The 27,036-nt window shown below is 41.0% G+C and overlaps 1 protein-coding gene across 2 annotated transcripts in view; it reads left to right on the top strand.

Annotated features, from left to right (window-relative positions):
* Nucleotides 1–14,382, top strand: part of klf8 (Kruppel like factor 8) — a 68,969-nt gene extending 54,587 nt beyond the window's left edge. For both annotated transcript variants that reach the window (XM_060936463.1, XM_060936464.1), the window contains exons 5-6: nucleotides 2,045–2,187; nucleotides 11,191–14,382. In XM_060936463.1, the coding sequence (XP_060792446.1) occupies nucleotides 2,045–2,187; nucleotides 11,191–11,372 (325 nt within the window). In that variant the 3' untranslated portion in view covers nucleotides 11,373–14,382. The remainder of the gene's footprint in view (nucleotides 1–2,044; nucleotides 2,188–11,190) is intronic.
* The last annotated feature ends 12,654 nt before the right edge of the window (nucleotides 14,383–27,036 follow it).

The raw sequence follows: 27,036 nt of genomic DNA on the forward strand, positions 1-27,036 counted from the left end.
AATGACTGGAGTGTAACGATCATTGTTTACGATAAAACAAAAATATTAATTTGTTTAATGGTTAACGAATAACATGCCTGCACAAGCAGTTTTTTTCCCCCCCGTACATTAATCACGCTCGCTTAAGAGCCAGCGCATCATTCTCCGTAACCACCTTCTTCTTATTATTATTCTTCTCCTAACATTTTTTAGGATACTATTTATTTCTCCTTCAGTTTTCAACCAATCATCACCAAGTTTCACATGAAGAATACATCTGGGCTGAATTAAGCTGCTATAACTTTTGGTGCTGATCTGGATCGCCGATCCGGAAAGATCCATTAAAAACGGGATTTTTTTTCAATCACTTAACTCTGTTAATTTTCATGATTTTTTTCTTTTCAGTCAGTTTTTTTTTTTATTATTATTATTTTTTTTATTTTGTTCAGGGAGGCAGGGCGCAGCTTTGCCTCATTAAGCGTCATTCTCTATCTGAGCAATTCCAGCGTTATGGACGTGACACTTGAACTCAAAATGGCAACAAATGACCCAGTGCATGTTTTATTGTCTCCCAGTATTTAAACAGGTGTTGCATATTTTAAGGCTGTACCATACTGGAGAAGTGATAGAACAAGAACAATTCCCATAGTACATCTCGGGCATGCCAGGAAACGCCAATAAAAGATGCGTTATGGATGTGACAGAAAAAGTATCACTTTTCTTGGGTGACTGTACATTTTTATCAAACTCTGTGAAATTGTAAACCTAATGTCGAAATGGAGATATCCGTTTGATAGAGGGGTCCAAGGTGAATATTAAAAAATCTTTGTTTAAAATATTTTGTATTTCATGCAGAGTTTCGGAAGGAAAAGTCAGCGTTATGGATGTGACGAAATTCCGTTATGGATGTGACGCGTCTGAAATAGACATGGCGTATGTTTAGAAAATCAGCAATTTAACCACCATAACGCTTTGAAAAACTCTCTAAATATCAGCTAAAACTATCAAAGTTCTTAAATAATATTTAGGATGGCTATTGTTTTGCTGTTTTGTGGATTTTAGCATACATTTCTGTGGCTTGTGGGAATAATATAGAATTGTACATGATCAAAGTTGATTTTAGCTTGGGGTTTACATTATAAAGAAAGACTGACAGTGACATATTAGGTTGGTTACAAATTGGTTCAACTTATTCACATCTGTAAAATACAGGCCTAGGTGATATCTCTGGGAGTGGTTTTGATGTATTACATGTTGCTTTATTTTTGCATGGTGAGGTTGACATTTACATGGAATTGCCCATCTCTTACTGTTCTGGATCTACAGGGTTCGGTGACCAGACGTCCTGGTTTATAACAGGCTAGTGCAAATTACTGTGACTTTATCTAGTTGTTTATTATTATTATATTCCAAAATTTTGTCTGTACGCGCAGATCCGCCCCCCCCCCCCCCCCCTTTTTTTTTTATAAATAAAGATTTGCGACAAATTCCATATTCGGCACGGTCACAAACCTTCGACAGGAAGTGTGTGTTTGTGCTTTTGGAGTAGATCGGAATTACAGTTCTCGATCCTGAATTGAGCCTTTCATCTTTCAGATACACTGAAGACAGTTAAACGATAGCAAACAGTTAACACCCTAGCAACCGACTAGCTACAACCTAGCAACCGACTGGGGTCACATTTAAAATCCATTAGAATCATAACGACCATGTGGGACCCCATAACGGTCACCTAGCAACACCTTGGCAACCAGCTGGGTTAGCATAGCGGCGTTTTAACATTTTAGACATTTTGCTTTTATTTTATTTTTTTTTATATAAACATTTTAGCCTTTTACGTCTTGCAAAATTTCACCTTTTAAACCTTACATGCTTAACTCTTACGCATTTTAAAATCAGTGACTGCAAAACATGGTAATATAATTAGCATTTTAACGGGTTCTGTTCAGCCAACATCAAAGCCAGTTCCTCCATGAATTTCCAATAATATATAAATTATTGTGACTCGCTGCATGATTACGTGACGCCTGAAGCCCAAAACTGTTTTCTCTCTGGTTCTCTTTAGCTTAAGCACAGACGTGGACATCCAGGCAGACCCCGACTCGCCCGAGATGAAGAGACGACGAGTGCACATGTGTGACTACGACGGCTGCAACAAAGTGTACACCAAAAGCTCTCATCTGAAAGCTCACCGCAGGATACACACAGGTTTGGGGTTTTTAACGTTCTGAGTGGCTCAAAACGGAGCAAATAAACACTCCTCACTTTCACTGTTAGCAAGACGACGTGGCGTTTGAATGAGCCGTGTAACTTTTTATATTCTTTGAGTCAAAATAATGATTTTTTTTTTTAAATATTAAAAGTAGAACAATACTAAAATTATTTTAGTGACCGGCGGTACAGTGGTGTAGTGGTTAGCACTGTCGCCTCACGGCAAGAAGGTCCGGGTTCGAGCCCCGTGGCCGGCGAGGGCCTTTCTGTGCGGAGTTTGCATGTTCTCCCCGTGTCCGCGTGGGTTTCCTCCGGGTGCTCCGGTTTCCCCCACAGTCCAAAGACATGCAGGTTAGGTTAACTGGTGACTCTAAATTGAGCGTAGGTGTGAATGTGAGTGTGAATGGTTGTCTGTGTCTATGTGTCAGCCCTGTGATGACCTGGCGACTTGTCCAGGGTGTACCCCGCCTTTCACCCGTAGTCAGCTGGGATAGGCTCCAGCTTGCCTGCGACCCTGTAGAAGGATAAAGTGGCTAGAGATAATGAGATGAGATGAGATGATCCTAAATTTCATTGATTTGTTCATTTGTTAAAAAGAAAAATTTACGTTTCGTAAATTCATGTTTCCGTAACGCAAAGCTCTTAATCGTCGCAGTGCATCAGAAGTGAATTGTTTTAATAAAATAAATAAGCGCAGCTCTTCTGAGAAACACCTCGTCTCTGTGTTCTAATAAAGAAATGTTAGCGAATGGGTTTTAAAACCGCAGTGTGACTTTTTCTCCTCACTGATCCGCTGCCGTTTGTTATTTATGTGCGGAGCGTGGAACGGTAACGAGGCACGGCTTGGCTCGGAACTTGCCAAAGAGCACGTGATGGTTTGATGGATTTTGGAAAGCTTGCTTGTGGCTTTGAGTCATCATTATCTGTTTCTGACACCGCCGTCATTCTAAGCTATTTAATAATTACTTAAGCGGTTGTTACCATTATTCACCGTGTTGGTATTTGAGGCGGAGTATCTCCAGGTGAACATGAGCTCGACAGGATGATTTGCGATGAGTAAACATTCCACAGGTCGGATTTAGGGCCATTTTGTTCTTCGTGTTGATGATTTATTTATTAGAATAACGTCCTAATTTAATTAAGCAAGTGTACGGTTAAACGACATATTTATATATAAAATTGATATCAACAGTGCTGTCGCTGATATTCAAAATAAACACACGATTACAACAGGTGAATAAACGCGATTATTTAAGTTATTCCCTGAAATTGAGTCGTACATGAGCTGATAGACGACGAGGCGCATGGCACCGAGATTCGAGGATGTGATTCTTCCGGATTTTCAGGCATAAAAATGCGACCCTCGTGAATCATGCAAATTCGTTTTTTTTTTTGGGGGGGGGTAGGACCACACTACCACATTATCCATAGGCAACTCCAATGAGCCACGCGTGCGCATAATAACCTACCCTAGGTTAAGCGGTACCAATAATAATAAAAAAAAGCCCATTATGCATAACGCGAGAGTAACTTTTATGTGACCCGAGTCTCGAAGACTTGAACAAAGTTAGCTAGCTAGCTGGCGTCGTTAGCGTTACGGTTAGCTCGGCCAGGAAGCACCGAACAACAGGCTGGAGACGGAGCGGGGTTTTTGTGAGCGTCGTTATCAACACCTACTATAGGAATGCTGCCCACCGGAGGCCACTCAAGTTTTGGATGAGGGTAGAGCCTGAGGGTTTGCTAAAGCCAGGGGTCACCAAACTTTTTTTCTCTGGGGGCCACATTGTCGTTCCTGACTGTGATGGGGGCCGGGGTCGGGTCAGCTATATCACATAGAATTGTATAACCCAGACAAATATGACCACCAGCAGGCCTCATTGTGTAGTAGAGATTACTAGCCTGGCACGGCCATCCCCACTACTATATCCCCACTACTATATCCCCACTACTATATCCACACTACTATATCCCCCACTACTATATCCCCACTACTATATCCACACTACTATATCCCCCACTACTATATCCCCACTACTATATCAACACTTGATTCCTGGCACATATTTGTTTATCTTTACTAGTGGTTTGCAAACGTAGTAATCAAGTCTTCACACTTTGTTTTAATTTGAAATACCACTGATATTCCATTTATTTATTTTCTAATAAAAATAATATCAAAGCTGTCAAGGTAAGAAACATCTGCCTAGTTGAGGTGATTGACACTGGCAATGGTGAGTGGAAAATTATAAATTGTAGGTAGGCCTGTTGATATTAATAATATTAATAATAATTGTATGCAGCACTTAATAAAGGTCAAATAAATAGGCCTATAAAATAAATACATTTAAAAAAACAGTGAAATTATAATAATATGATCAATAGATCACAGCAGTTGTGCTGTGTCCTGCACGTCATTGCTCTCATCCATGGCCAAAGCAAAAAACTCGAATTCTGACGCTCTCTCATTCAGCTGGTCGTACACGTTGCCCCCCAAATCTTCGGTTCGCCTGGTCATAGTAGGTGCGGAGAGACTCACCGCGTTGAGCGCATCCTTCTTGTCGGGACACACCTCCTCGGCCACAGCAAGCATGCATACTTTAACAAAGTCCCCATCAGTAAACGGCTTTCCATGGGTAGCTAGTAGGTGAGCTACCTTATAGCTAGCTCAGACGGCAGCCTGGTTGATCTGGGTTTGGCGAAGGAATACATTCTGTTGTGCAGCCAGTCCGCATTTCATCCTCCGAATCCTGTCTTCTCTTGTTTGCCCTCGCAAACTAGCATACTCTTTGTGGCATAGTTCGAATTACGTGGGAGCCAATGGGAGCTGAGCTCCCATTCCCTCAGGCTCCCATGAAAGAAGCAAACTTAATTTTCTGTGGAAGTCTCTCAAATACGTCATATATCACCATAATAAGCTTGAATAGCCTATATCACCATATAAATATAAATAAAACTCATTTCATTTCCGATCACCATGCAGCCATAACTTTGTATTGAACGTGTTATTAAACCGCAACATGTACAGCTGTACTTCACCACCACACCACTATGCGCGCAAACTGAAATTTGCAGCCTGCGAAATCGAATGTGAAGTTAAGTCCGAAGAAGACTTGTCCTCTAGCTCACAACGATCTTCCTTTGTTTAACAATATATATAATTTTATATATATATATATATATATATATATATATATATATATATATATATATACACACAATTTGTTTAAATATATATATATATATATATATATATATATATATATATATATATATATATATGCGCAACACCGTGTGTGTGCGTGCGTGCGTGCGTGCGTGCATGCGCGCGCCTGTGTGTGAAAGCTGTGCACTGCAGTGCGCAAAAGTGCGCTGGTCCAGGAGAGCGAGTATGCATTGCTTTTTTTTTTAAATAGAGACCCCCATAGGGTCAAATTTATAATTCGAACCCTGCTTTGTGGTGGGTTTCATAGTGACGACGCAGATTATATTCTTTGAAAACCGGCACACTTTCTTTACATACAAGACAAACTGCACGGTCCTTACACTGAACGAAAAAATAATCGGTGGTCCACTGTTCTTTAAAAACTCTGCACTCTCTGTCAGCTTTTCGCTGACCGCTCGCCATTTTGCTGTCCTGAACACTGACAGTTCTCAGCGCGTGCGCTGCCTGTCACTGCTTGATCGCGAGCATATGACGAAAATTCGGAAAATATGAATAGTTCATTTTATAACTAAATATCAATTTTAATTGATAAAATCAACAAAATACAAGATGCAGACATGTTATTATTTGCCAAAAAGCAATTTAAAAAAATAGGCCATGACCACTTTTGGGGATTGCCTCAGAGGGCCGGTTCAAGTGATGGGGGGCAGAGGGGCTGGGGGGCCGGTCAAAGGGGGGTGGCGGGCCGGATCTGGCCCGCGGGCCGTAGTTTGGTGACCCCTGGCTAAAGCAGTGTGAGGGAAGAGTGAAGGTGCGATGCTGGGGCAAAAGGAGGCGGCGCGGGGCGCTGAGGGTCGCCGGACGGAGTTCCGCGCTCGGCCGCTTCCAGCCCTCAGGATGGAGGTCTGTGCGGGTCGGATTTTTCAGTCCCGCTCCCGCCCGCGCCCACATTGTGCAGTCCCACTCCCGCCCGCGCCCACAAAAAAATTGATTTTCAGTCCCGCTCCCGCCCGCGCCTGCCATATTTTGTCCCGCTCCCGCCCGCAAATCCCGCATGATGCAGACGTTCGCGTTATTTCTCAGGAAAGTTCTTGTCTTGACACAGCGTGATGGTGCCCCGCCCCCTACTTTGAGTGGATTTGAGCATAAATATCTACAGCTCACGATTATTATTGTTTGCCTTGTTTCTGAATTCAGCATGTAGTATCTCTAATAATAATAATTAGTGCTGTCAAACGATTAAAATATTTAATCGCAAATCACACATTTTTATCACATGAGAAACCATTGTAATTCTCTGATCAGCATAAAAAAAGTGAATGGGCTTGCTTTGAACCAAATTTTTTTTTTTATTGCAACGCAGAGCTAGTAAAAGAAATGAATTGATTTCCTGCTTGCGTTAGTCTACAACTTTAATCAGAGAGACAGGTTACACAGTGACGGTAGGCTTGACTCAATGCTATCCCAGAAATCCTTCCTGTAATATGCAAATTTGGCTGCCTCTGATTGGACAGCCATAATTTGCATATTACAGGAAGGATTTCTGGGATAGCATTGAGTCAAGCCTACTGTCACTGTGTAACCTGTCTCTCTGATTAAAGTTGTAGACTAACGCAACAAGTAAATAAATTCACTCATGGTTCTCTTGCCAGCTGGGTGTGAACTGCGAGTCATTAGAATGATCAAAGAATTTCCCCTTAGGGTGATCAATGGCAATTTTAAGATGCCATTTCTCACTCAATCTGACTGACTTTCTCTGCAAATTTAGGTGTCCTAAAATGTTTTTATTAATGCCAAATAAAATATCCAGCACAAATTATATATGATAGACATAAATTAATAATTTATAAATTTTATTTCAAGCACGTTTTTAGTTAGCGGGACTGCAGCTCATCACCGCTCCCACCCGCGCTGCATATGTGCACTCCTGCTCCCGCCCGCGCGCACATATGTGCGCTTCCGGTCCCGCCCGCGCCCGCAATGAGCTTTCAAAATTTGTCCCGCGCCGCACTGCTTTGCGGCGGGTCCCGCGGGACTCCCGCGGGAGTGCAGGGCTCTACCTCAGGACACTCGGGGGCTGCGTGCTGCTCCTGCTGCTCCAGGCGGCCCTGTGCCTCGCCAGACCCAGTGGGATAATCAGCACCAACAGCCATAACAACCACTCGAGTGTCAACATTTACATGAGTGAAGATGAGGTGAAGAAACTTGTGTGTGTGTGTGTGTGTGTGCGCTAAAGCAGCCTGGATGTAGAAACACATTACACTGTTAGCTTGCAAGCTAATTTAATACTTTACATAAGTACACACGAGTGAAGTTAGGAATTAATCAGTTTGTTAATTCATCAACAGTTTTGTTTCCCAGGTAGTAGTTTTAAAGTGTGTCCCAGTTTGAATTCACTGGAAATTGTAGTTAGTTAGTTAGTTACTTACTTACTTACTTACTTACTTATTTACTTACACATCTATACACGAGCGCTATTACGCATGCGTATGAACAGGCCGAATCCCAAACGGCTCCTGGTTGGAGACGGCGTGCACTACTGTAGAAGCCTTTTTATACTTTCTATAGGGCGGTTTTGGAGAGAGCTGGGAGGCATTTGGGATTCAGCCGCAGCTAGCTGCTCTTTTGTTAATAATAATAATTAACTGAATCCCAAATGCCCCCAGCTCTCTCCAAAACTGCCCTATAGAAAGTATAAAAAGGCTTCTACAGTAGTGCACGCCGTCTCCAACCAGGAGCCGTTTGGGATTTGGCCTGTTCATAATCATGATGGTAATTATATTATATAATTATATAATAATAATAATAGTTATAATGATTGACTGCACGGTGGTGTAGTGGTTAGCACTGTCGCCTCACAGCAAGAAGGTCCTGGGTTCGAGCCGCGTGGCCGGCAAGGGCCTTTCTGTGTGGAGTTAAACTGCTCACCTTGAATTCCATTTGGCCATTAACAGGGTGCTGAGTCATTATAACATCTCATGGGTAAAGTTCTCTGAAACTGCCTGTTTATACCACACCACACTGCTGCCGTGTCGCATTATGGGTCTATATATTTTCCTGCTTTTTCGTCCTTGGCCAATCACATCCCTGGAGATCGAGTGGAATAACTTTTTTTTTTTTTTTTTTTTTTTTTAAATTCTGTCCACATTTACTGGATTTTGAGAAACGGAGCGTTTTTATTTTTAATTTTGCAAATTCGATAAATAAAAACTTTATACAAAACGTCCAACAAAATCATTTCCACTTAGAATGTAAACAAACCGGCGAAATGACGGGAGCAATTTGTGAAAATTGCGATAATAATTCTTGAAAAAAAAAAGATGCATTCTTTCCATCAAATACTTTTATTCCATATTTTGTTGTTTTGTATTTTTGGGAGTTTTGTTTTCGAATAGCTTTTATTTAAACTTTGGATGTTTCAGCAACACGCTCTGCCATTTTGTTTTTCTCTACTCATGTTATATGAGCTGATATCCTAGTAGTAGAGTAGCCAATCAGAGCGCACGATTGCTCATATCCAGTGATTGTAGATAGAATAACAATTATTTGCTTCAGGCTCAGTGAATATTGATGATTGATTTTTATTATACATCCAGGACACTTTTTTTTTTTTTTTTTCAACAGAATACAAACGTTCTATTCCCTTCTAGCGGGTTTCGTTCATTTGGTTTGATAGCATGCGATATTGTTAGCATATCGCTTATCCTACGTGTATTACGTCGCTCTACCCAATGGAGAATGAGTGTTGAATATGGTTTACGATATTGCACGGTTGTCAAGACAACATGACGTCACACATCGGAGACGTAAATCTTCCGCGCTAGCAAGCGAGCGAGCGACTGCGATAATCTGTAAACAAACATGGCCGCCAGGTCTGTTGGCTTTTTTCGTGGTATATCGAAGATATTCCGTTCAGCTAGCGTGATATCGAGCGAGTCGCGTCGAGACGAAGGCTGTGGAAGAAGAGGGCGTGTCTTCTCGGTCCCTAATAGAGAATGGGTGGAGAATTTAGAAATGAAATATGGCAGTGACGACCCCCCCGTACTGTTACACAGCTTAAGGCCGGTTTACAGGAAGAACAGGACAAAATAACACCTGAAACACCATCACTTGGCGTCTTCAGTCCCTGAATGTCTTAAGTGTTGTGAGAAGGAACGGAAATGTTATAAAGTGTTAAATGCTCCTTTAACGTCCCAAGTTTCTTTTGAAACGCGCTGCAAGAATCAAAATTCAGAAAAGGTAAAACCTCAGCTGGCTTTCATTTCAATTTTGACACGCTGCCCCGCCTTTTTTTTTTTTTTATGCTTCCGCCACCGTAAGGTGCAGGAGGCATTATGTTTTCGGGTTGTCTGTCTGTCCGTGCGTGTGCCCATGCGTGCATCCGTCCCGAAACCTTGTGAACGTGATATCTCAAAGGCTAATTAAAGGAATTTCACCAAACTTTCACCGTTTGTGTGCTTTGGGACAAACATGAACTGATTAGATTTGGAGATCAAAAGGTCTAAGGCCAAGGTCACTGTGAGGCAGGGGCGCAGATACGTTTTTTGAACTGGGGGGGGGACAAAGCTGCCAGCAAACCAACCCCACCCCCAACATTTTAACATAGCCTATGGAAATCCAAAGTTTACACATTATCATTACACACAGAAATTGCAAAACTGCAAAACTAGTTTTAAAACTGCTAAGTTCCAACTGTTAAACATAGCGAGAGGCTGGGCTACGTGTGTGTGTGTGTAAAGTGTAAACCAGTGCATCCTGACTTTCTAACTATGCCTGTGTGTTGCGTGAGCGGCAGTCAGTCAACAACTCTTCGCAAAGTTTCCTTATGAAACAATATGCTCGCTGAAATTATGGCAGGGAACGCCAGATTAAACATTAAAACTGCCTTCTGAGCACTGTATCTACAGGCTACCACCGAAAGAAGGAGGCTACCAGAAAGGCATCTCTACTCCGTATGATTTTACTTTCACTACGACATTACTTTGAACAGACTATCAAAAAATTGCAAGGTGGTATGATAAAGTAAGGCACAGTTTACTTACAGTCGTTGTTTTTTGAAAAAAACGATGCAATCGTTTTCTGCCTTTTCAGTTTGGCACCCTTCATCATGCCGTGTTGGGGTCCTGAACTAGGAGGCGCTGTCCCCGATATGCCTGTCAAACTTGTTGTGGGTAACCATAGCAACCAAGCTCGAGCTCGCAACCTGTGCAGTCTGCGCAGCTCAACCAACCGAATATCAGTCTTTTTGTTTTATGCGAGTTGTTGCAACTATGTCTGCACTACTGTGCACCTCAATAAACCGAATGGTAATTAGTCTTTTGATTTTTCTGTGAGGTTTGCCTTATGCAAAGAAAGACAGCATAGACGTTTTTTCCTCCCTGTAAGTGGGGGGGACCGAACGAGGTGAATTTAAATCTGGGTGGGATGAATCCCACCCGTCCCACCCTCTATCTGCGCCCGTGCTGTGAGGTCAAATGTCTGTCCGAAAACCTTGTGAACACACTATCTCCAGGGCTAATACAAGTAATTTCACCAGGTCGCGATTACTGTGAGATCAAATGTCCATCCCTAAATCACAGCTTAATAAGGCGTGTCGTCTACCGGGCGGAGGCATCCCCATTGACGCCGTTGGCGTCGAGTTCTATCTAGTTTTTTTTTTTCCTCATTTTTGGGTTTGTAGTTTTAGAAATGTGTCGCCATAAAAAAAAGTGTTTGGAGATCACTGCATGGAGTATTTAACTAGTGAAGAGGACAAATAACTGATCTGTGATCTGTTCTCTCTCTCTCCCCCTCTCTTCTTTCTTTCTTTCTTTCTTTCTTTCTTTTTCTTTCTTCAGGAGAGAAACCGTATCAGTGTACGTGGGAGGGCTGCACGTGGCGCTTCGCCCGCTCCGACGAGCTAACGCGTCACTTCCGCAAGCACACAGGCATCAAGCCGTTCCGCTGCACTGACTGCGACCGCAGCTTCTCGCGCTCCGACCATCTCGCCCTTCATCGGCGCCGCCACGTCATGATGTGAACCCGGCTTCGCATCAGCTTCGGTTTAGCCCCGCCTTCTCTCCACATATTTACTCCTCAGGAGACTCCTCCTTCTCCTCTTCCTCCTCCCCCCAGAAAGGGCTGAGAGAACTGTGAAGCTGTCCCTTCCTTCCTCAGATCCACATACGATGAAGATGACGCAGCACGTCTTCGGGATTCTTCTCCCACAAAGTCCCGTTAAATAAATGAATGAATGAATGAATAAATAAATAAATAAATATCCGCTCATCCGTCCAGTCCTCACTGATCCCAGGTTACATGGTTTATTTCGACGCTCGCTTCAGCAGAGGAGCTGGACCAGTGGGACATACTGCTGCGAACAGACTGAAGGCTGTGGGTTTGTCTGAACCGGTCCCCATGAGATGAGATGAGCAGAGAAGAGAAGAGCGAGACCAGGAGAGGGCACGAGACGAGAACCGAAATGTTTTTGACGACGAGTTTACAAAAGTCTCTTCTGATCACTTGATTTGTAGGTTTTACCTGAACATTTTAATCTTTTTAGACTATTTTTTTTTCTTTTTGGTTTGCATGAACTAGCTCTGTTGTGTTGAGGTGTTTTGAATGTTTGTGTTGCTGAATGCTGAACTTTCACTTTTTTTTTTTTCCTTCTTTTTAAAGTAAGTCCTACCTGCTATTTTATGAACAAATATTTAGGAGTTCACTGTTCTGTCTTTATCAACTATCTACCCTACACCACCTGAGCGTTAGAGAGCTAAAACTGTGAATTAAATTTTTTTTTTCTTAAAAGAAATAAGATTTTCTCAGATTGGATAATTCTTTTAATTTTTCGTAGTTTTTTTTTTTTTTGAGAGGTAAGATCAATTCCTCACTCCAAGGTTTTCAACAAGCTAGGAAGTTCCTGAACTTGTGAAGTTGATGGAGTTTTGTGCTCGAATATCGCGATGGAGCATCTTCCACAAAAACGGATTAAAAAAAAACCCAAAAAAAAAAAACCCAACAAAAATATATTTGGCTTGGTAACAGTATTTATATTATTATAAATATATATATACACATATATTTTTAAAATCCTTTGTGTTGTGCCAGAGTTGGCATTTGATATAATTAATGATATAATTAAATATGATTTGTTGGATGTGCTTTCTCACATGAGGCTGTGAAAGAAAAACAAATGTTCATCCAAATGGAATTAGGATAGGAAATGGTGTGCTTGATAACCGTGTGTGTGTGTGTGTGTGTGTGTGTGTGTGTGTGTGTTTCTAAGAAACATAATCAGAGTTTTAATCGTCGAGGTGTGTGTTCTAGGCACATGTTGTTCACGCCCGTCAGCGCCTTAATTGAAGTAAATGTGCAACTCGTGTTTTTGCGCATCTCGTTCGTCGGAGTTCCTCAGGGTTCTGGGTTGGGACCCCTCATAAAGTAAGGCAACATTTTAAACAAAACCATCTTTATATCTACGTAGATCAACAATAACCACTTCTCAACGGAATAGTTTAAGCTCCAGCCCTTGTTTCACTCGATTATGCAAAAGTTTTCACCCCCTCTTGACCTTTTTGCGATGTTTAGTTTAAAAGCTTAGAGCACAGTCCCCTTTGGAGAGGAATACCCCCCTGATTTCCCCCCCCCCCTTCTTCCTCCTCCCCGACCTCTTCTCTATATTCCTTCACGCTAGCACTCGCAGTCATGGTCATAATTTCAGCAGCTAGCAGTTTATCGAGAGGTGCGTTCTACCTTTTCGTTGTTTTCCGAAGCTATAAACGCAGCTTATTCGCATCCAGCCTTTGAAGAGTTGACCGCATGTTCGCAAAAAGGAAAAAAAAAAAAAAAAACAACCAAGCGAAAGTTAAAATCTTTGATCCAGTGCAATTTTCAGACGTCAGAATTCTCTTTGCTTCAACTCTAAACCTTAAGCACATCTTTGTAGAGACGTATATGCATTCGATTGCGATCCTTTTTCTTTTTTTTTTTATAAACTGTTCATAGGCATACAGACAATTATAAATAATTAACAAACACATGTACATATTGTATATAATCAAAGTTCTGAATAAACGTAACGGGTGGATTTCTATTTTTAACACTGACTAGACAATGTGAAATTTTTTTTGTTTTTTCCCTTCGTTGGCTCAACAATGTGTTCCTGTATTTTTTATCCCTTTTTAATCTGACGTGTCGTAACTCTCTCTCTTTTTTCTTTCTTTTTTTTTGTGTTGCATGGACAGAATTTCTTTGTGAAGTTGCTGAGCATGTCAGTGTGTCATGTCGGTGCCCTGACAAACGTGGCCTGTAAGCACTGATGATCCATCTACGATACAGTGTGGCATTTTTTTCTTGTGCAATTAAAGCCATTTTTTGCACGTTTTTAAAAAAAAAAAGCAAAAAAAAAACGAACAGCTACTACCTGACTTTTTAGTTACACTCTCTTTATAGATAGGCACAGTACTAAAGCGACGTAAAGGAAAAAAAGAAACACCTTTTGAACAAACTAAACGTGCGTCGTCTCAGTTCCGTGCAACAGAAATGCCATCGGGAACCTCAAGTAGGAAGTTGTGGAGATAAATTTTATTTTAAAATCGATGAATTTATGACCATCTATATTTTACGTCCCGTGACTGAAATCTTTTCAAGCATGTTTATTGTTTTCGGAATAAATAAATAAATAAATAAAAAAACACATACACGTCATGATTTATTGGGTTTGGTTTGCGTGTGTGTGCAAGCGTGTTTATCATAAATCATACTTTTTTTTTTTTTCCTTTTAAAGGTCAGAATCATAGGTATTTTATATTGAATGCAGTAACTTATGGGCCAGTACTATATTACTCAGTGCAATGCAGTTATCATTATAATAATAATACAAGTAATTAATGTTATTTCTTTTGTATTTGTACAGAACAAATGTGTAAAGAACAGTGAGGCGAACACAAGCTTTTTGATACTGTGAGAAATGGTGTTAAAAGTCAGTTTCCCCTGTACAGTTGTGATTATCTACACCTTTTATAGAATAAAGTGGGTTTTTTTGTTTTGTTTTTTTTTGTTCAGATTGGTGTCATTTCATTAATTGATTGATTTAACTATAATAGGAGATGAAGAAGAAGAAGAATGATGTTTGGATATCATCTCAGTGATTTTGAAAGGAATTTTCCAGCAAACAAAACAATCCAGAATTGCCTTAGACTGTTCGGAGTTGACAGGAACCCGTACGATCACTCTTTACAACCATACTGAGCTGAAAAGCATCTCAACATGCTGAAACTTTAAAGGAACAGTCCACCGTACTTCCATAATGAAATATGCTCTTATCTGAATTGAGACGAGCTGCTCCGTACCTGTCCGAGCTTTGCGCGACCTCCCAGTCAGTCAGACGCGCTGTCACTCCTGTTAGCAATGTAGCTAGGCTCAGTATGGCCAATGGTATTTTTTGGGGCTGTAGTTAGATGCGACCAAACTCTTCCGCGTTTTTCCTGTTTACATAGGTTTATATGAGCAGTGATATGAAACAAGTTCAGTTACACAAATTGAAACGTAGCGATTTTCTATGCTATGGAAAGTGCGCACTATAATGACAGGCGTACTAACACCTTCTGGGCGCTTTGGCAGCGCATTGATACGGAGCTCAGATATCAATGCGCTGCCGAAGCGCGCAGAAGGTGTTAGTACGCCTGTCATTATAGTGCGGACTTTCCATAGCATAGAAAATCGCTACGTTTCAATTTGTGTAACTGAACTTGTTTCATGTCACTGGTCATATAAACCTATGTAAACAGGAAAAACGCGGAAGAGTTTGGTCGCATCTAACTACAGCCCCAAAAAATACCATTGGCCATGCTGAGCCTAGCTACATTGCTAACAGGAGTGACAGCGCGTCTGACTGCGTCTGACTGACTGGGAGGTCGCGCAAAGCTCGGACAGGTACGGAGCAGCTCGTCTCAATTCAGATAAGAGCATATTTCATTATGGAAGTATGGTGGACTGTTCCTTTAAGTGGATGTGCTACAACAGTAGACGACCACATCAGGTCCTACACTTCAACACTTCTGACACCCGAACTGGATGGGTAAAGATTGCAAAAAGATCAACTGACGATCTTCCAGCCTTCAGGTGTCCAGTTTGTTCCCAGTGTAGCGTCAGATTTCTGTTCTTAGCTCACAGGACTGGAACCTGATCTGGTGGTGATTTGTTGTTGGAGATGCTTTTCTGCTCACCATAGTTGTAAAGAGTGACTATATAATATAAAAAAAATTACTGTAGCCTTCCTGTCAGCTCGAAACTGTCAGGCTGATCTCCTCCTGCAGAACTTCTGCTCACTGGATGTTTTTTGTTTTTCACACCACTCTATGTAAAGACAGACCAGGAAGGCGATCCGGGTTTCTGAAATCTTCAAACTAGCTCTAACGGCGTCAACAGCCATGCCATGGTCACTGAAATGTTATCGTAGTTTAGAAATATTCACTAGTTTTTATCCCCCGCTGGCTGGAAGGCCCAAAGGGGGATTATGTTGTGACGATGTCCGTCCATCCCGGGAAGGGTGCTCGCCTTCTGAAATCAACAACTCTCTCAATTTTTGGAGGAATTTCACCAAACTTGGCAGAAGGCTTTGTTATATGTCAGTAGTATGCATAATTGTAATTTTGTTAAATTGGGTCACATTTTACCAGAGTTGTGGCCCTTGATTTTAACAACCTTGTACTTTCACAATTTCATGAAGGTGTGCTCGCATTCTGAAATCAACAACTCTCTCAATTTTTGGACGAATTTCTCAAAGCTTGGCAAAAGGCCTTGTTATATGACGGTAATACGCATATTGTGATTTAATTTCATTTGTGAAAATTTTACCAGAGTTTTGACCCTTGATTAAATAACTGACAATTTCATGAGGGTGTACGTTCTTCTGAAATCAACTCCTCTCACAATTTGTGGAGGAATTTCACCAAACTCTCCAAGATAGGTGGCGCTTCTAGGGGCTGCCACATTGTAGAAACAGCTCCTTGGACGAGGTTGTCTTTTTGCTTTTAATTTGTTGTGAATGTCAGTAAATGTTATTGTAAATGTATGGGAAGATGTTTGGACAAGCTTGGGACGACATTTGGCTGTACATTTGCGGATATAACCGCAAAAAATCGGTCTTCACCGCTGACGTCCCCTATATAGAGAATTTTAATGACTACTAGGGTGTGGTTCAGGTATTCCTTGGATTTTATGAGGAGTCTCAAAAAGTGTCATTCAGCAGTAAGCCCACAAGTGAAACAACTCCCACGTGACAACAAAATACTCCGGGACTCAAGAAGGCGGGTAAGAGCTGTTCACGCAAAATTGAAACTGTAGTTGGAAGAAGAAATGATTTGATTAACTTCCATCGCCCTTCCTTGTTGTCTGCACTCATTTCCCGTGCAAGTTTGATATCAAACTTGTAAACAACCGCTCTCTTAGTTGTGCTACATCAGTGCCGACATTCGTACTTGGGAATCCAAGAGCTTTAGTCAACAAAATAGATGAATTCCAGGTTATTTTATCGGGCAATAATGTGGACATTGCGGTGGTATCGGAGTCATGGTTCTCATCTTCCATGCCACAAGAACTACAGTTAATTGACAGATATACTGTCTATTCAAAATGCCGCAATAATCGTTGTGGCGGTGGTGTAGCAATTTATGTACGAGACAATATACCGTCTTGTCTCATTTCAGCAGTGTTCCAGAACAACTTGAGTGTCTCTGGGTCAAGGTACGACCACATCGCCTGATTCGCAGGTTCTCGTCCATTGCCGTCTGTGCAGTTTATTCACCAATACAATCTCCGCATGAGGCAGACCTCATTGAACACCTCATCTCAGCAGTGGACCAACTCAGAACAACCTACCCAAATACTGGACTAGCCCTTCTCGATGACTTTAATTGTCTCAATATTCGTGATATCCTTCTCGACAGTGACTTCTCCCAAGTGGTTCGGAATAACACTAGAGGTGATGCCATCTTAGATCTCATCATCTCTAACATGAAGCCAAGTTACAAGAAACCTGTGATCCTTCCACCAGTCGGTCTTAGCGACCACTATTGTGTCCTTTGGGAACCACAAGTTCAAGTTAAGCACAATACTTGCACAAGGCAACTCATCTGTCCCATGCGTGAGCCAAACCTCAGTGAATTTGGCAGATGAATTACCACCTATCCCTAGGAAGAAGTCCTCACTGCAATCACAACAGAGGCAAAGGCCAATGCGTTCTATCATACACTGACGTCTGCCATCGACGAGCACTTTCCTACCAAAATAGTGAAAATCCATCCCAAAGACTAACCATGGATGACACCTGTGATTTAAGCACCTAATAAAACAAAGACAGAAATCATTCATGACTGGTCCCCCTTCTGACCTGAGTAAGTTTTACAGAAACAAGGTGCAAATCGAGATCCGCAAACCAAAACACAATTTCTACAAGGTCAAAGTGGAAGGTCACAAGAAAGCCAACCCCCTGGTTGTGGCATAATGATATTAAATCAATGTGTAACATGAACAAGAAGCCCAGCCGTATCTACACACCGAGCATTGATCAAAGCGACTTCTGAACAATAGCCAACGTCATCAATGCTAAGTTTGCAGATGTGTCCCAGTCATTACCACCACTGGACTCCTCATCCCTCCCAGCATTCCTACCTGCCCTGGGACCATTACCGGTCACTCAAGTTTGGGAAGTCTACTGTCAACTCAAGTCAATCAACCCCTATAAGAGTCCCAACCCTGACGGTATTCCTACTCGTATCCTGAAGGAGTTTGCATGTGAAATCAGTATTCCCCTCTGTGACTTATTCAACTCGTCATTTAAGGAGGGTGTGGCCCCACCACAGTGGAAAGAAGCTAATGTTATCCCTTTACCTAAATCATTACCACCACATATAGATGAACTTAGACCTATATCTCTGACTGCTCAAATATCAAAGGTCTGTGAACGCTTTGCCACAAACTGGATCCTTCAAGACATTTCCCCTCGGCTTGATCCGTACCAGTTCGGTAGCAGAAAGAAAAGATCCACAACTCACGCTTTGGTGAGTCTACTAGATTTCCTGTATAAATCAAGCTCCCTACCGAGCTCCATCTGCACTCTTGTGACAACTGATCTGGCTAAAGCTTTCGATAGAGTTGATAATTTAACAGCTATTCAATGTTTGATAGACCTGGGGGTAGGGGAGAGTGGGGTAAGATGAGCCACTTTTTACATTTTTCATCATAACTACATGTTAAAGCCATTTTTGCTTCCAGTCTACACACCATACCAAATTTCAAAGTGTACTGTTACTATCTGAGCAAAACATAATTGATAAGCTCTTATGGTTAGAGTGATATTACCTCTTAAAAAAAAAAATGTCAAGTGGCTCAACTTACCCCATGCACGGGGTAAGATGAGCCACTGTGTGGGGTAAATTGAGCCAACACAAAACATGTTAGGTTAACAAAGTAAACAACTTTTATTATTAGAAATGCAATCAATGAATCAAGTCAAGTCAATCAAGTGGGGGATGAAGAGAGAGGTGATAGAACGAGATGGGATAGGGAGGGATAGATAGATGGATAGAGAGAGATATATGCGTAGATAGATAGAAAGAGGGATGGTTAGAGAGGGAATGAGAGATATACTATATTATAGAAATTACTAAAACAGTAGAACAGTGCCAAAAGAATCTTATTTCTTTCAGTAGGTTAAAACATTGCTAAAACATGCACCAATCATTCCATCAATCATTCAATCATTTCATCATTATTCAATGTTCCAAGCGTTCAAATGGCAAGGGAACACCATTTGCCTCTCCCTCCGTGCTGTCCCCCCAACAGTAAAGGGGCGGGGCAATTTTTTCACAATATCCTGTCTTGACAGGACAGCCTCATCTTTCTCTTTGAAGACAAATGTTGGCTTTCTTGCAGAGCCATGGCATGACCGGCTTCTTTTGAGAAATCTTGCCTCTATTTCGAAGACATCCAATTTGATTATCTGGCCAATGAAGAAATGCACTTTCTTCTTCCCCGTGTATTTTGCCACAACATAATCCCCCACATCTAACAACTGGTCTTCCTCATCTGATGTCATATATATATATATATATATATATATATATATATATATATATATATATATATATATATATGTATATATATATATATATATATATATATATATATATATATATATATATATGTTGTTGTCATATATGACCAGTAAATGTGAAAACTTAAGTGTCATCCATATTGGGTAAGCTCAGCCACCAATGGGGTAAGTTGAGCCAGTGGCTCAACTTGCCCCACATCTAATGGCTCATCTTACCCCATGGCCACCATTTTGTAGAAAAATGCTAATAAAGGGGATTAGGCTAATCAAAATTATTTTTATTAGCATTCATATCATAGCTTAGAAAGCCACTAACTTAACCCTAATGTGTCTAAATATTATTCTACTTTTGTCTTCTCTAAATCATCTTCACTGTGGACAAACATGGAATTGACTTAGAAAGCACAAAAACACATTTTTATAAATATGTCCCTCACCTAGTTTGACATGTGGTGCTCCTCTCCACAAGTGTAAGTAAATGGTCCCGGCCCCCTTTGAATGTGGTCACATGGTCACATTTGTTTACTGTTTCTTAGAAACAGGGGGTGGCTCATCTTACCCCCTGGCTCATCTTACCCCGCTCTCCCCTACGCCCTTCCATCTTGCCGTGGCTATGTAGCTTTATTTCTGACCGTCGCCAGAGGGCCTACTACCAAGGTACAACTTCGGACTGGCTTTGTCTTACCTGTGGGGTTGCTCAAGGTACAATCTTAGGTCCAATCATTTTCCTGGCAGTCATAGAGGACGCGTTACGCAACTACACTAACCGATGGAAATATGTCGACAACATGAACCTAGCACAAGTCAGACGTATCACCCAACCTTGCTCCCTTCAGCCGACTTTGAACAAACTGAATGACTGGGTCGAAAACCATAGAATGAAGTTAAATCCTGGTAAATGTAAAGTTCTACATGTAAGCTTTGTGAGAGCTATTCCTACTCCTGCACCGTTGTTAATTAATGGACAAACCCTGGAAATCATGAAAGCCATCAAGGTACTTGGATTCACTATACAGTGTGACTTGAAATGGAACTTGCAAGTTGATAACATGGTCTCATCTGCAAACAGAAAACTCTTCATTCTCTGTCAGCTAAAGCGTTTTGGAGTATCAGTTCCTGACTTGACGACAGTCTATATAGGTCATGTCCGACCCTCTTTGGAGTATGCTGCACCTGTGTGGCACCCAGCGTTGACTTCTATACAATCAGCTTCCCTGGAACGAGTACAGAAAAGGGCATGTAAGATAATCCTTGGGACCAAATACAATGACTGTTACATCCTTGTCCACGCCGAATCTCTGCTCCCTAGCGCATCGACGCACCACCATCTGTGCCAAATTCGCTCAAACGTTTTTGAACTCAGAGTTCCGAGAGTGGCTTCCACCACTCAGGCAACATATTACGGGTTGGAACACACGCAGTTCTAATAAATTTGACACTCCCTTTTGTCGCACCAGTATGCACAGAAACTCAGCTATACCTTATCTAGTAGACATATTGAACAAGAACTGATTGATACAATAATTTTACTTAAATCCTTTCATGTTGCCCCAAAACCTGTTCTCAAGATTCTATCACATCATCTTTATTTACTGAATTAATTTGGATTGTTTTAATCATCCTGTTGTGTTTATTAGTCTTAAATTCTGTTTATATTTATTTTAAGTTGTATAATATGTACGTATTTTAACTTTTGACATTTTTGTACGACCTATTGTTAAATCAACTCAATTCAGACAACGTCTGAAATGTTGATGAATAAAGTATACGATAAACTTGGCAGAAGGCTTTGTTATATGACCGTTATACGCAAATTGAAATTTTGTTTAATTTGGGCAAATTTTACCAGAGTTATGCCCTTGATCATTAACATACTTGTACTTTTGGCAATTTCATCAAGGTGTGCTCGCTTTCTGAAATCAACTTCCCTCACAATTTTTATCCCCCGTTGGCCGAAAGACCCGAAAGGGGACTATGTCGTGGCGATGTCCGTCCCAGGAAGGGTACTCACCTTCTGAAATAAACTCTCTTCACAATTTTTGGACGAATTTCATGAAACTTGATAGGATTCTTTGTTCTATGTCAGTAATACGCATATTGCAATTTCGTTCAATTCAGTTGCGTTTTGCCAGAGTTATGGCACAGTTGCCAGCGGGAGATATTGTGCTCTCAGAGCACTCTCTTGTTGTTTTTATTTAGTCTTTCAGTTTTTTTTTATTTCAGATTAGCTTGTTAATTTGCGCGAGCAGAGCTGGCGTAAATTGTTACTCTCACTCAATCTTTCTACCTCCTTTATTATTATTATTATTATTATTATTATTATTATTATTATAGCTTCTTTTAGGATGCTATTTCTCCCTCAGTTTTCAACCAATCATCACAATTTCACATGAAGAATATCTCTAGGCTGAATTACATTGCTATGACTTTTGGTGCTGATCTGGATCACTCATCTGGAATGATCCATGAAAAGCAGGATTTTTTTCAATCACACAGCTCCTTCAAATTTCATGATTTTTTTTTTAAATTGTGTTCAGCATGGCAGGTGCAACTTTTCCTCACTAAGCATCATTCTCTATCTCTTACCATTCCAGATCTACAGGATACGGTGACCAGACGTCCCGGTTTGTAACAGCTAGCGCAAATCACTCTGACATTAGCCACAGTTTCTATCTAGTTAGTTTTACATGTGCATAAGTAATTTCTTTTTTTTTATTTTTATTTTGAGGAATTGACCAGTTTTAGTGTTTTTGGTTTTAGTTTTTCAGGTATTGCACAGCAAGTGTCATCGTCTTTGGAGTTTTGTGACACTCGGCGTTACGTTACTGCCACCTACGCGGACTGTAGGTCCTTTTCATTTTCCTTTGGCCCTCGAGAAAGTAAACGAAGCCGATTTTATCTGTAATTCTATTTCTTTTTAGTTCGTGTTGTGCTGCATTGTCTATTGTAAGTTTTTATTCAGTTTTCAATTTAAAAAAATGTATCACTTAACGACTTTTTCGCTGCTAATTATAGTTTTAGTTTTGACTACATATATTAGTTTTTCTCAGTCGCTTTGGTGCATTTCTCACATCACTATTTACATTTGCACAGCAGTTAGTGCATTTCTCAAAACAATTAGTACAAACTGCAAAACCTAGTGGATAACCTGCAAAAGCACGTCACTTGCTCAAAATGGATAGTCCATTGCTCAAAAGCAAGTATTCATGTCAATGAAACTGCCAGTGTCATCAAAATGAGAAGTCTTGACACCATAGTTTATGAACAAGATAGTCAATTGGCTTCGTCATGTTTTCATTATGACAGTTTATTCTCTCAGTGTTTTCCAGTGCAAAAAAAAGGTCAGAACTCGCTGACACTACCTGAAAGGCTACTTGTACAGCCATTTGAAAACTACAGTAAAGTTGCATATTGCTGTAGTAAGGGGAGTAAGTGAGTACAAGACACTGAATATGTATGTTTCACATTTTTACTGTCTTCGCAATACTACAGCATTGTGCAAAAGAAAAATACAGTAACCTACAGTCACTGTCAGTCAGAAAAAAACATAAGAAACACCCTTTTGGTAGAGCTGTGCACAATTGCGAACAATATACAGTAACAGTACATACTGTATTATAACGGAACATGGGTACAGTTTTCATTCTGGCACATCCAGACATTCCTGTCTGTTTGGCCGCATATTCTCATCGACATCAGAACGGATATTTTCTCTTGCAATGCAGCGAGGAAAGTATCTCCTTGAGTGGCGAATCCATCCTCTGCATGAATCTGCAGCGATGTCATCACATGCTGCATCCATGGCTGCTAGCAGGGCCATTTGTGTATGTGGACACCGGTGATACACCTTCCACCTCCAGGCAGAGAAAAACTCCTCTATGGGATTAAGGAATGGGGAGTAGGGAGGGAGATATTCAACCAGCATCCTCTGCTGTGCTGCAAACCACTGTGTGACCAGATGTGAGTGGTGAAAACGGACATTATCCCACACAACAACATACTGGTTGAGTTGGCCTTCACCCCTCTCATTCTCAGGGACTATGTCCCTGTAAAGAGTGTCTAAAAAAGTCAGCAGATGTTGTGTATTGTATGGACCAAGAAGGGGGATATGGGTGAGGACACCATTGTCTGAGATGGCTGCACACATTGTAATATTCCCTCCGCGTTGGCCTGGGACATCAGTGGTTGCTCTCTGTCCAATGATATGTCTTCTACGCCTTCTACCTTTGGCCAGATTGAAACCCGCCTCATCAATGTATACAACCCCGATTCCAAAAAAGTTGGGACAAAGTACAAATTGTAAATAAAAACGGAATGCAATGATGTGGAAGTTTCAAAATTCCATATTTTATTCAGAATAGAACATAGATGACATATCAAATGTTTAAACTGAGAAAATGTATCATTTAAAGAGAAAAATTAGGTGATTTTTTTAAATTTCATGACAACAACACATCTCAAAGTTGGGACAAGGCCATGTTTCCCACTGTGAGACATCCCCTTTTCTCTTTACAACAGTCTGTAAACGTCTGGGGACTGAGGAGACAAGTTGCTCAAGTTTAGGGATAGGAATGTTAACCCATTCTTGTCTAATGTAGGATTCTAGTTGCTCAACTGTCTTAGGTCTTTTTTGTCGTATCTTCCGTTTTATGATGCGCCAAATGTTTTCTATGGGTGAAAGATCTGGACTGCAGGCTGGCCAGTTCAGTACCCGGACCCTTCTTCTACGCAGCCATGATGCTGTAATTGATGCAGTATGTGGTTTGGCATTGTCATGTTGGAAAATGCAAGGTCTTCCCTGAAAGAGACGTCGTCTTGATGGGAGCATATGTTGCTCTAGAACCTGGATATACCTTTCAGCATTGATGGTGTCTTTCCAGATGTGTAAGCTGCCCATGCCACACGCACTAATGCAACCCCATACCATCAGAGATGCAGGCTTCTGAACTGAGCGCTGATAACAACTCGGGTCGTCCTTCTCCTCTTTAGTCCGAATGACATGGCGTCCCTGATTTCCATAAAGAACTTCAAATTTTGATTCGTCTGACCACAGAACAGTTTTGCACTTTGCCACAGTCCATTTTAAATGAGCCTTGGCCCTGAGAAGACGTCTGCGCTTCTGGATCATGTTTAGATACGGCTTCTTCTTTGAACTATAGAGTTTTAGCTGGCAACGGCGGCTGGCACGGTGAATTGTGTTCACAGATAATGTTCTCTGGAAATATTCCTGAGCCCATTTTGTGATTTCCAATACAGAAGCATGCCTGTATGTGATGCAGTGCCGTCTAAGGGCCCGAAGATCACGGGCACCCAGTATGGTTTTCCGGCCTTGACCCTTACGCACAGAGATTCTTCCAGATTCTCTGAATCTTTTGATGATATTATGCACTGTAGATGATGATATGTTCAAACTCTTTGCAATTTTACACTGTCGAACTCCTTTCTGATATTGCTCCACTATTTGTCGGCGCAGAATTAGGGGGATTGGTGATCCTCTTCCCATCTTTACTTCTGAGAGCCGCTGCCACTCCAAGATGCTCTTTTTATACCCAGTCATGTTAATGACCTATTGCCAATTGACCTAATGAGTTGCAATTTGGTCCTCCAGCTGTTCCTTTTTTGTACCTTTAACTTTTCCAGCCTCTTATTGCCCCTGTCCCAACTTTTTTGAGATGTGTTGCTGTCATGAAATTTCAAATGAGCCAATATTTGGCATGAAATTTCAAAATCTCATTTTCGACATTTGATATGTTGTCTATGTTCTATTGTGAATACAATATCAGTTTTTGAGATTTGTAAATTATTGCATTCCATTTTTATTTACAATTTGTTCTTTGTCCCAACTTTTTTGGAATTGGGGTTGTATGAATGTGTGCAGTGGTTCCCTGGCTTCCAGCTCCAGTATACGCTTTAGAGAGAGCGAGAAATGTAACAACTTTTCTTGTGTAACATACTGTAATGCATTTTGAAAAATACAGTATACGGTATGTTCTGTGAATACATATACAGAATTGCATGAAACTACACAAAGTAAAACTGTTTACAGTGCTGAACATTAGAGTATACACAAGACATGTTTTACCTGTACATACTGGTGATGCATCTCCTTCACTCTCTCACTGTTCCGTTCAAACGGCACTTTGTACAGTTGTTTCATGCACATTTCATTTCTCCTGAGCACTCTGTCAATTGTTGCAACTGACACAGATTCAATATTGGCAAATACATTGTTATCTTCTGTGACAGCACTTTGAATTTCTCTCAACCTTATAGCGTTGTTTGCAACCACCATTGCACAAATAGCTTCCTCCTGCTGTGGGGTAAAAAGGGGCCCTCTTCCTCCACCTCTGCGAGGTTGTCTATCAATCCTATGTCATGCAGAGTAAAATTTCAGTAATGTACAGTAAACATGAGATACTGTATTACAGTATGAGATATTGGATTACTGCCCAATACTGTACTATACATACCGTAAAATACCAAATAATAGCCGAGTTCCAATTAACCTCCGAGTTCCCTTTAACGGCCGGGTGTACGCGTGTGTTGTGACAAATAAAGGCCGGTTCCGAATACTCGCCGGGGTCTAAAAAAAAAGCGTCCGAACGTTCTATCTAGAATCTTGAGGCCCAGCACTTTTCTGGTTTTCTGGTGTTTAAACGATTTTGCATTGCATAGTTTTCTACCGAAACAATATGAATGAATGAATGAATGAATGAATGAATGAAATTATTTCTATAATACTGTTTACAACATTTTGTTACGTGATAATAAACATGCCATTTCAATGTTATAATCTTGGTCTACCGTAATATTTCTTGAGGAATGCAACTCCGTAACTTTTGACAGATGTCTTAGCCACCCCTTTGGGTATACCCAACGAAAGCCAGCGTGTGTGGTGACATTGAGGACTGCGGGTTTCCAAGGTTGGACTGCTGCTTCTGTTAAACGACCTAAATTGCCGAATGCATGCGTCAAAGCACACACTGAGTTTTATTAAAGACCTTATACCATTTCACTTGCCCTTACCCATTCGGATCTGGAAGACGCTTTACAAAAAAGGTGAGAGCGTTCTAACATGCATTTCAGTCTGCTCGCGGCCAATCTAATCCAAGGGGCCTTTTCAACAAGTAATCTGTCGTGCAAGTTGGGCAGAAGCACGCGTCAGGCAGGCAACATGTAGGTCTACAAGTCAGTAACCTATTCAACTAACTTTCATCCGAACTTTAAGTTTTCTACGGGGTCGAGCCACCGTACCAACTCACTCGGGGAATAGGCTCATATCGGCCAAATAGGGAGACGTCTTGGAGAGAAACGTGAGAATGCAAGATGACAGTCTGCCCTTGTCAAAATGTTTTTTAGAATTCTATAAACTCTATAGAAAATCCTATAGAAACCCCTCTTTCTATACAATCTCTATAGAATGCTATAGAACTAATACTCTATAGAAAATAGTTTCTATAGAAGTTGTATAGAAATAGTATAAATTCTATAGAAGTTGTACTCTATAGAAAACAGCTTCTATAGAATCTCAACAGAATTCTATATAAATAGTCTATAGAAAACGATTTCTATAGAATTGATACAGAGT

Source organism: Neoarius graeffei, chromosome 12 (genome assembly GCF_027579695.1).
Source record: "Neoarius graeffei isolate fNeoGra1 chromosome 12, fNeoGra1.pri, whole genome shotgun sequence".
Classification (NCBI taxonomy): domain Eukaryota; kingdom Metazoa; phylum Chordata; class Actinopteri; order Siluriformes; family Ariidae; genus Neoarius; species Neoarius graeffei.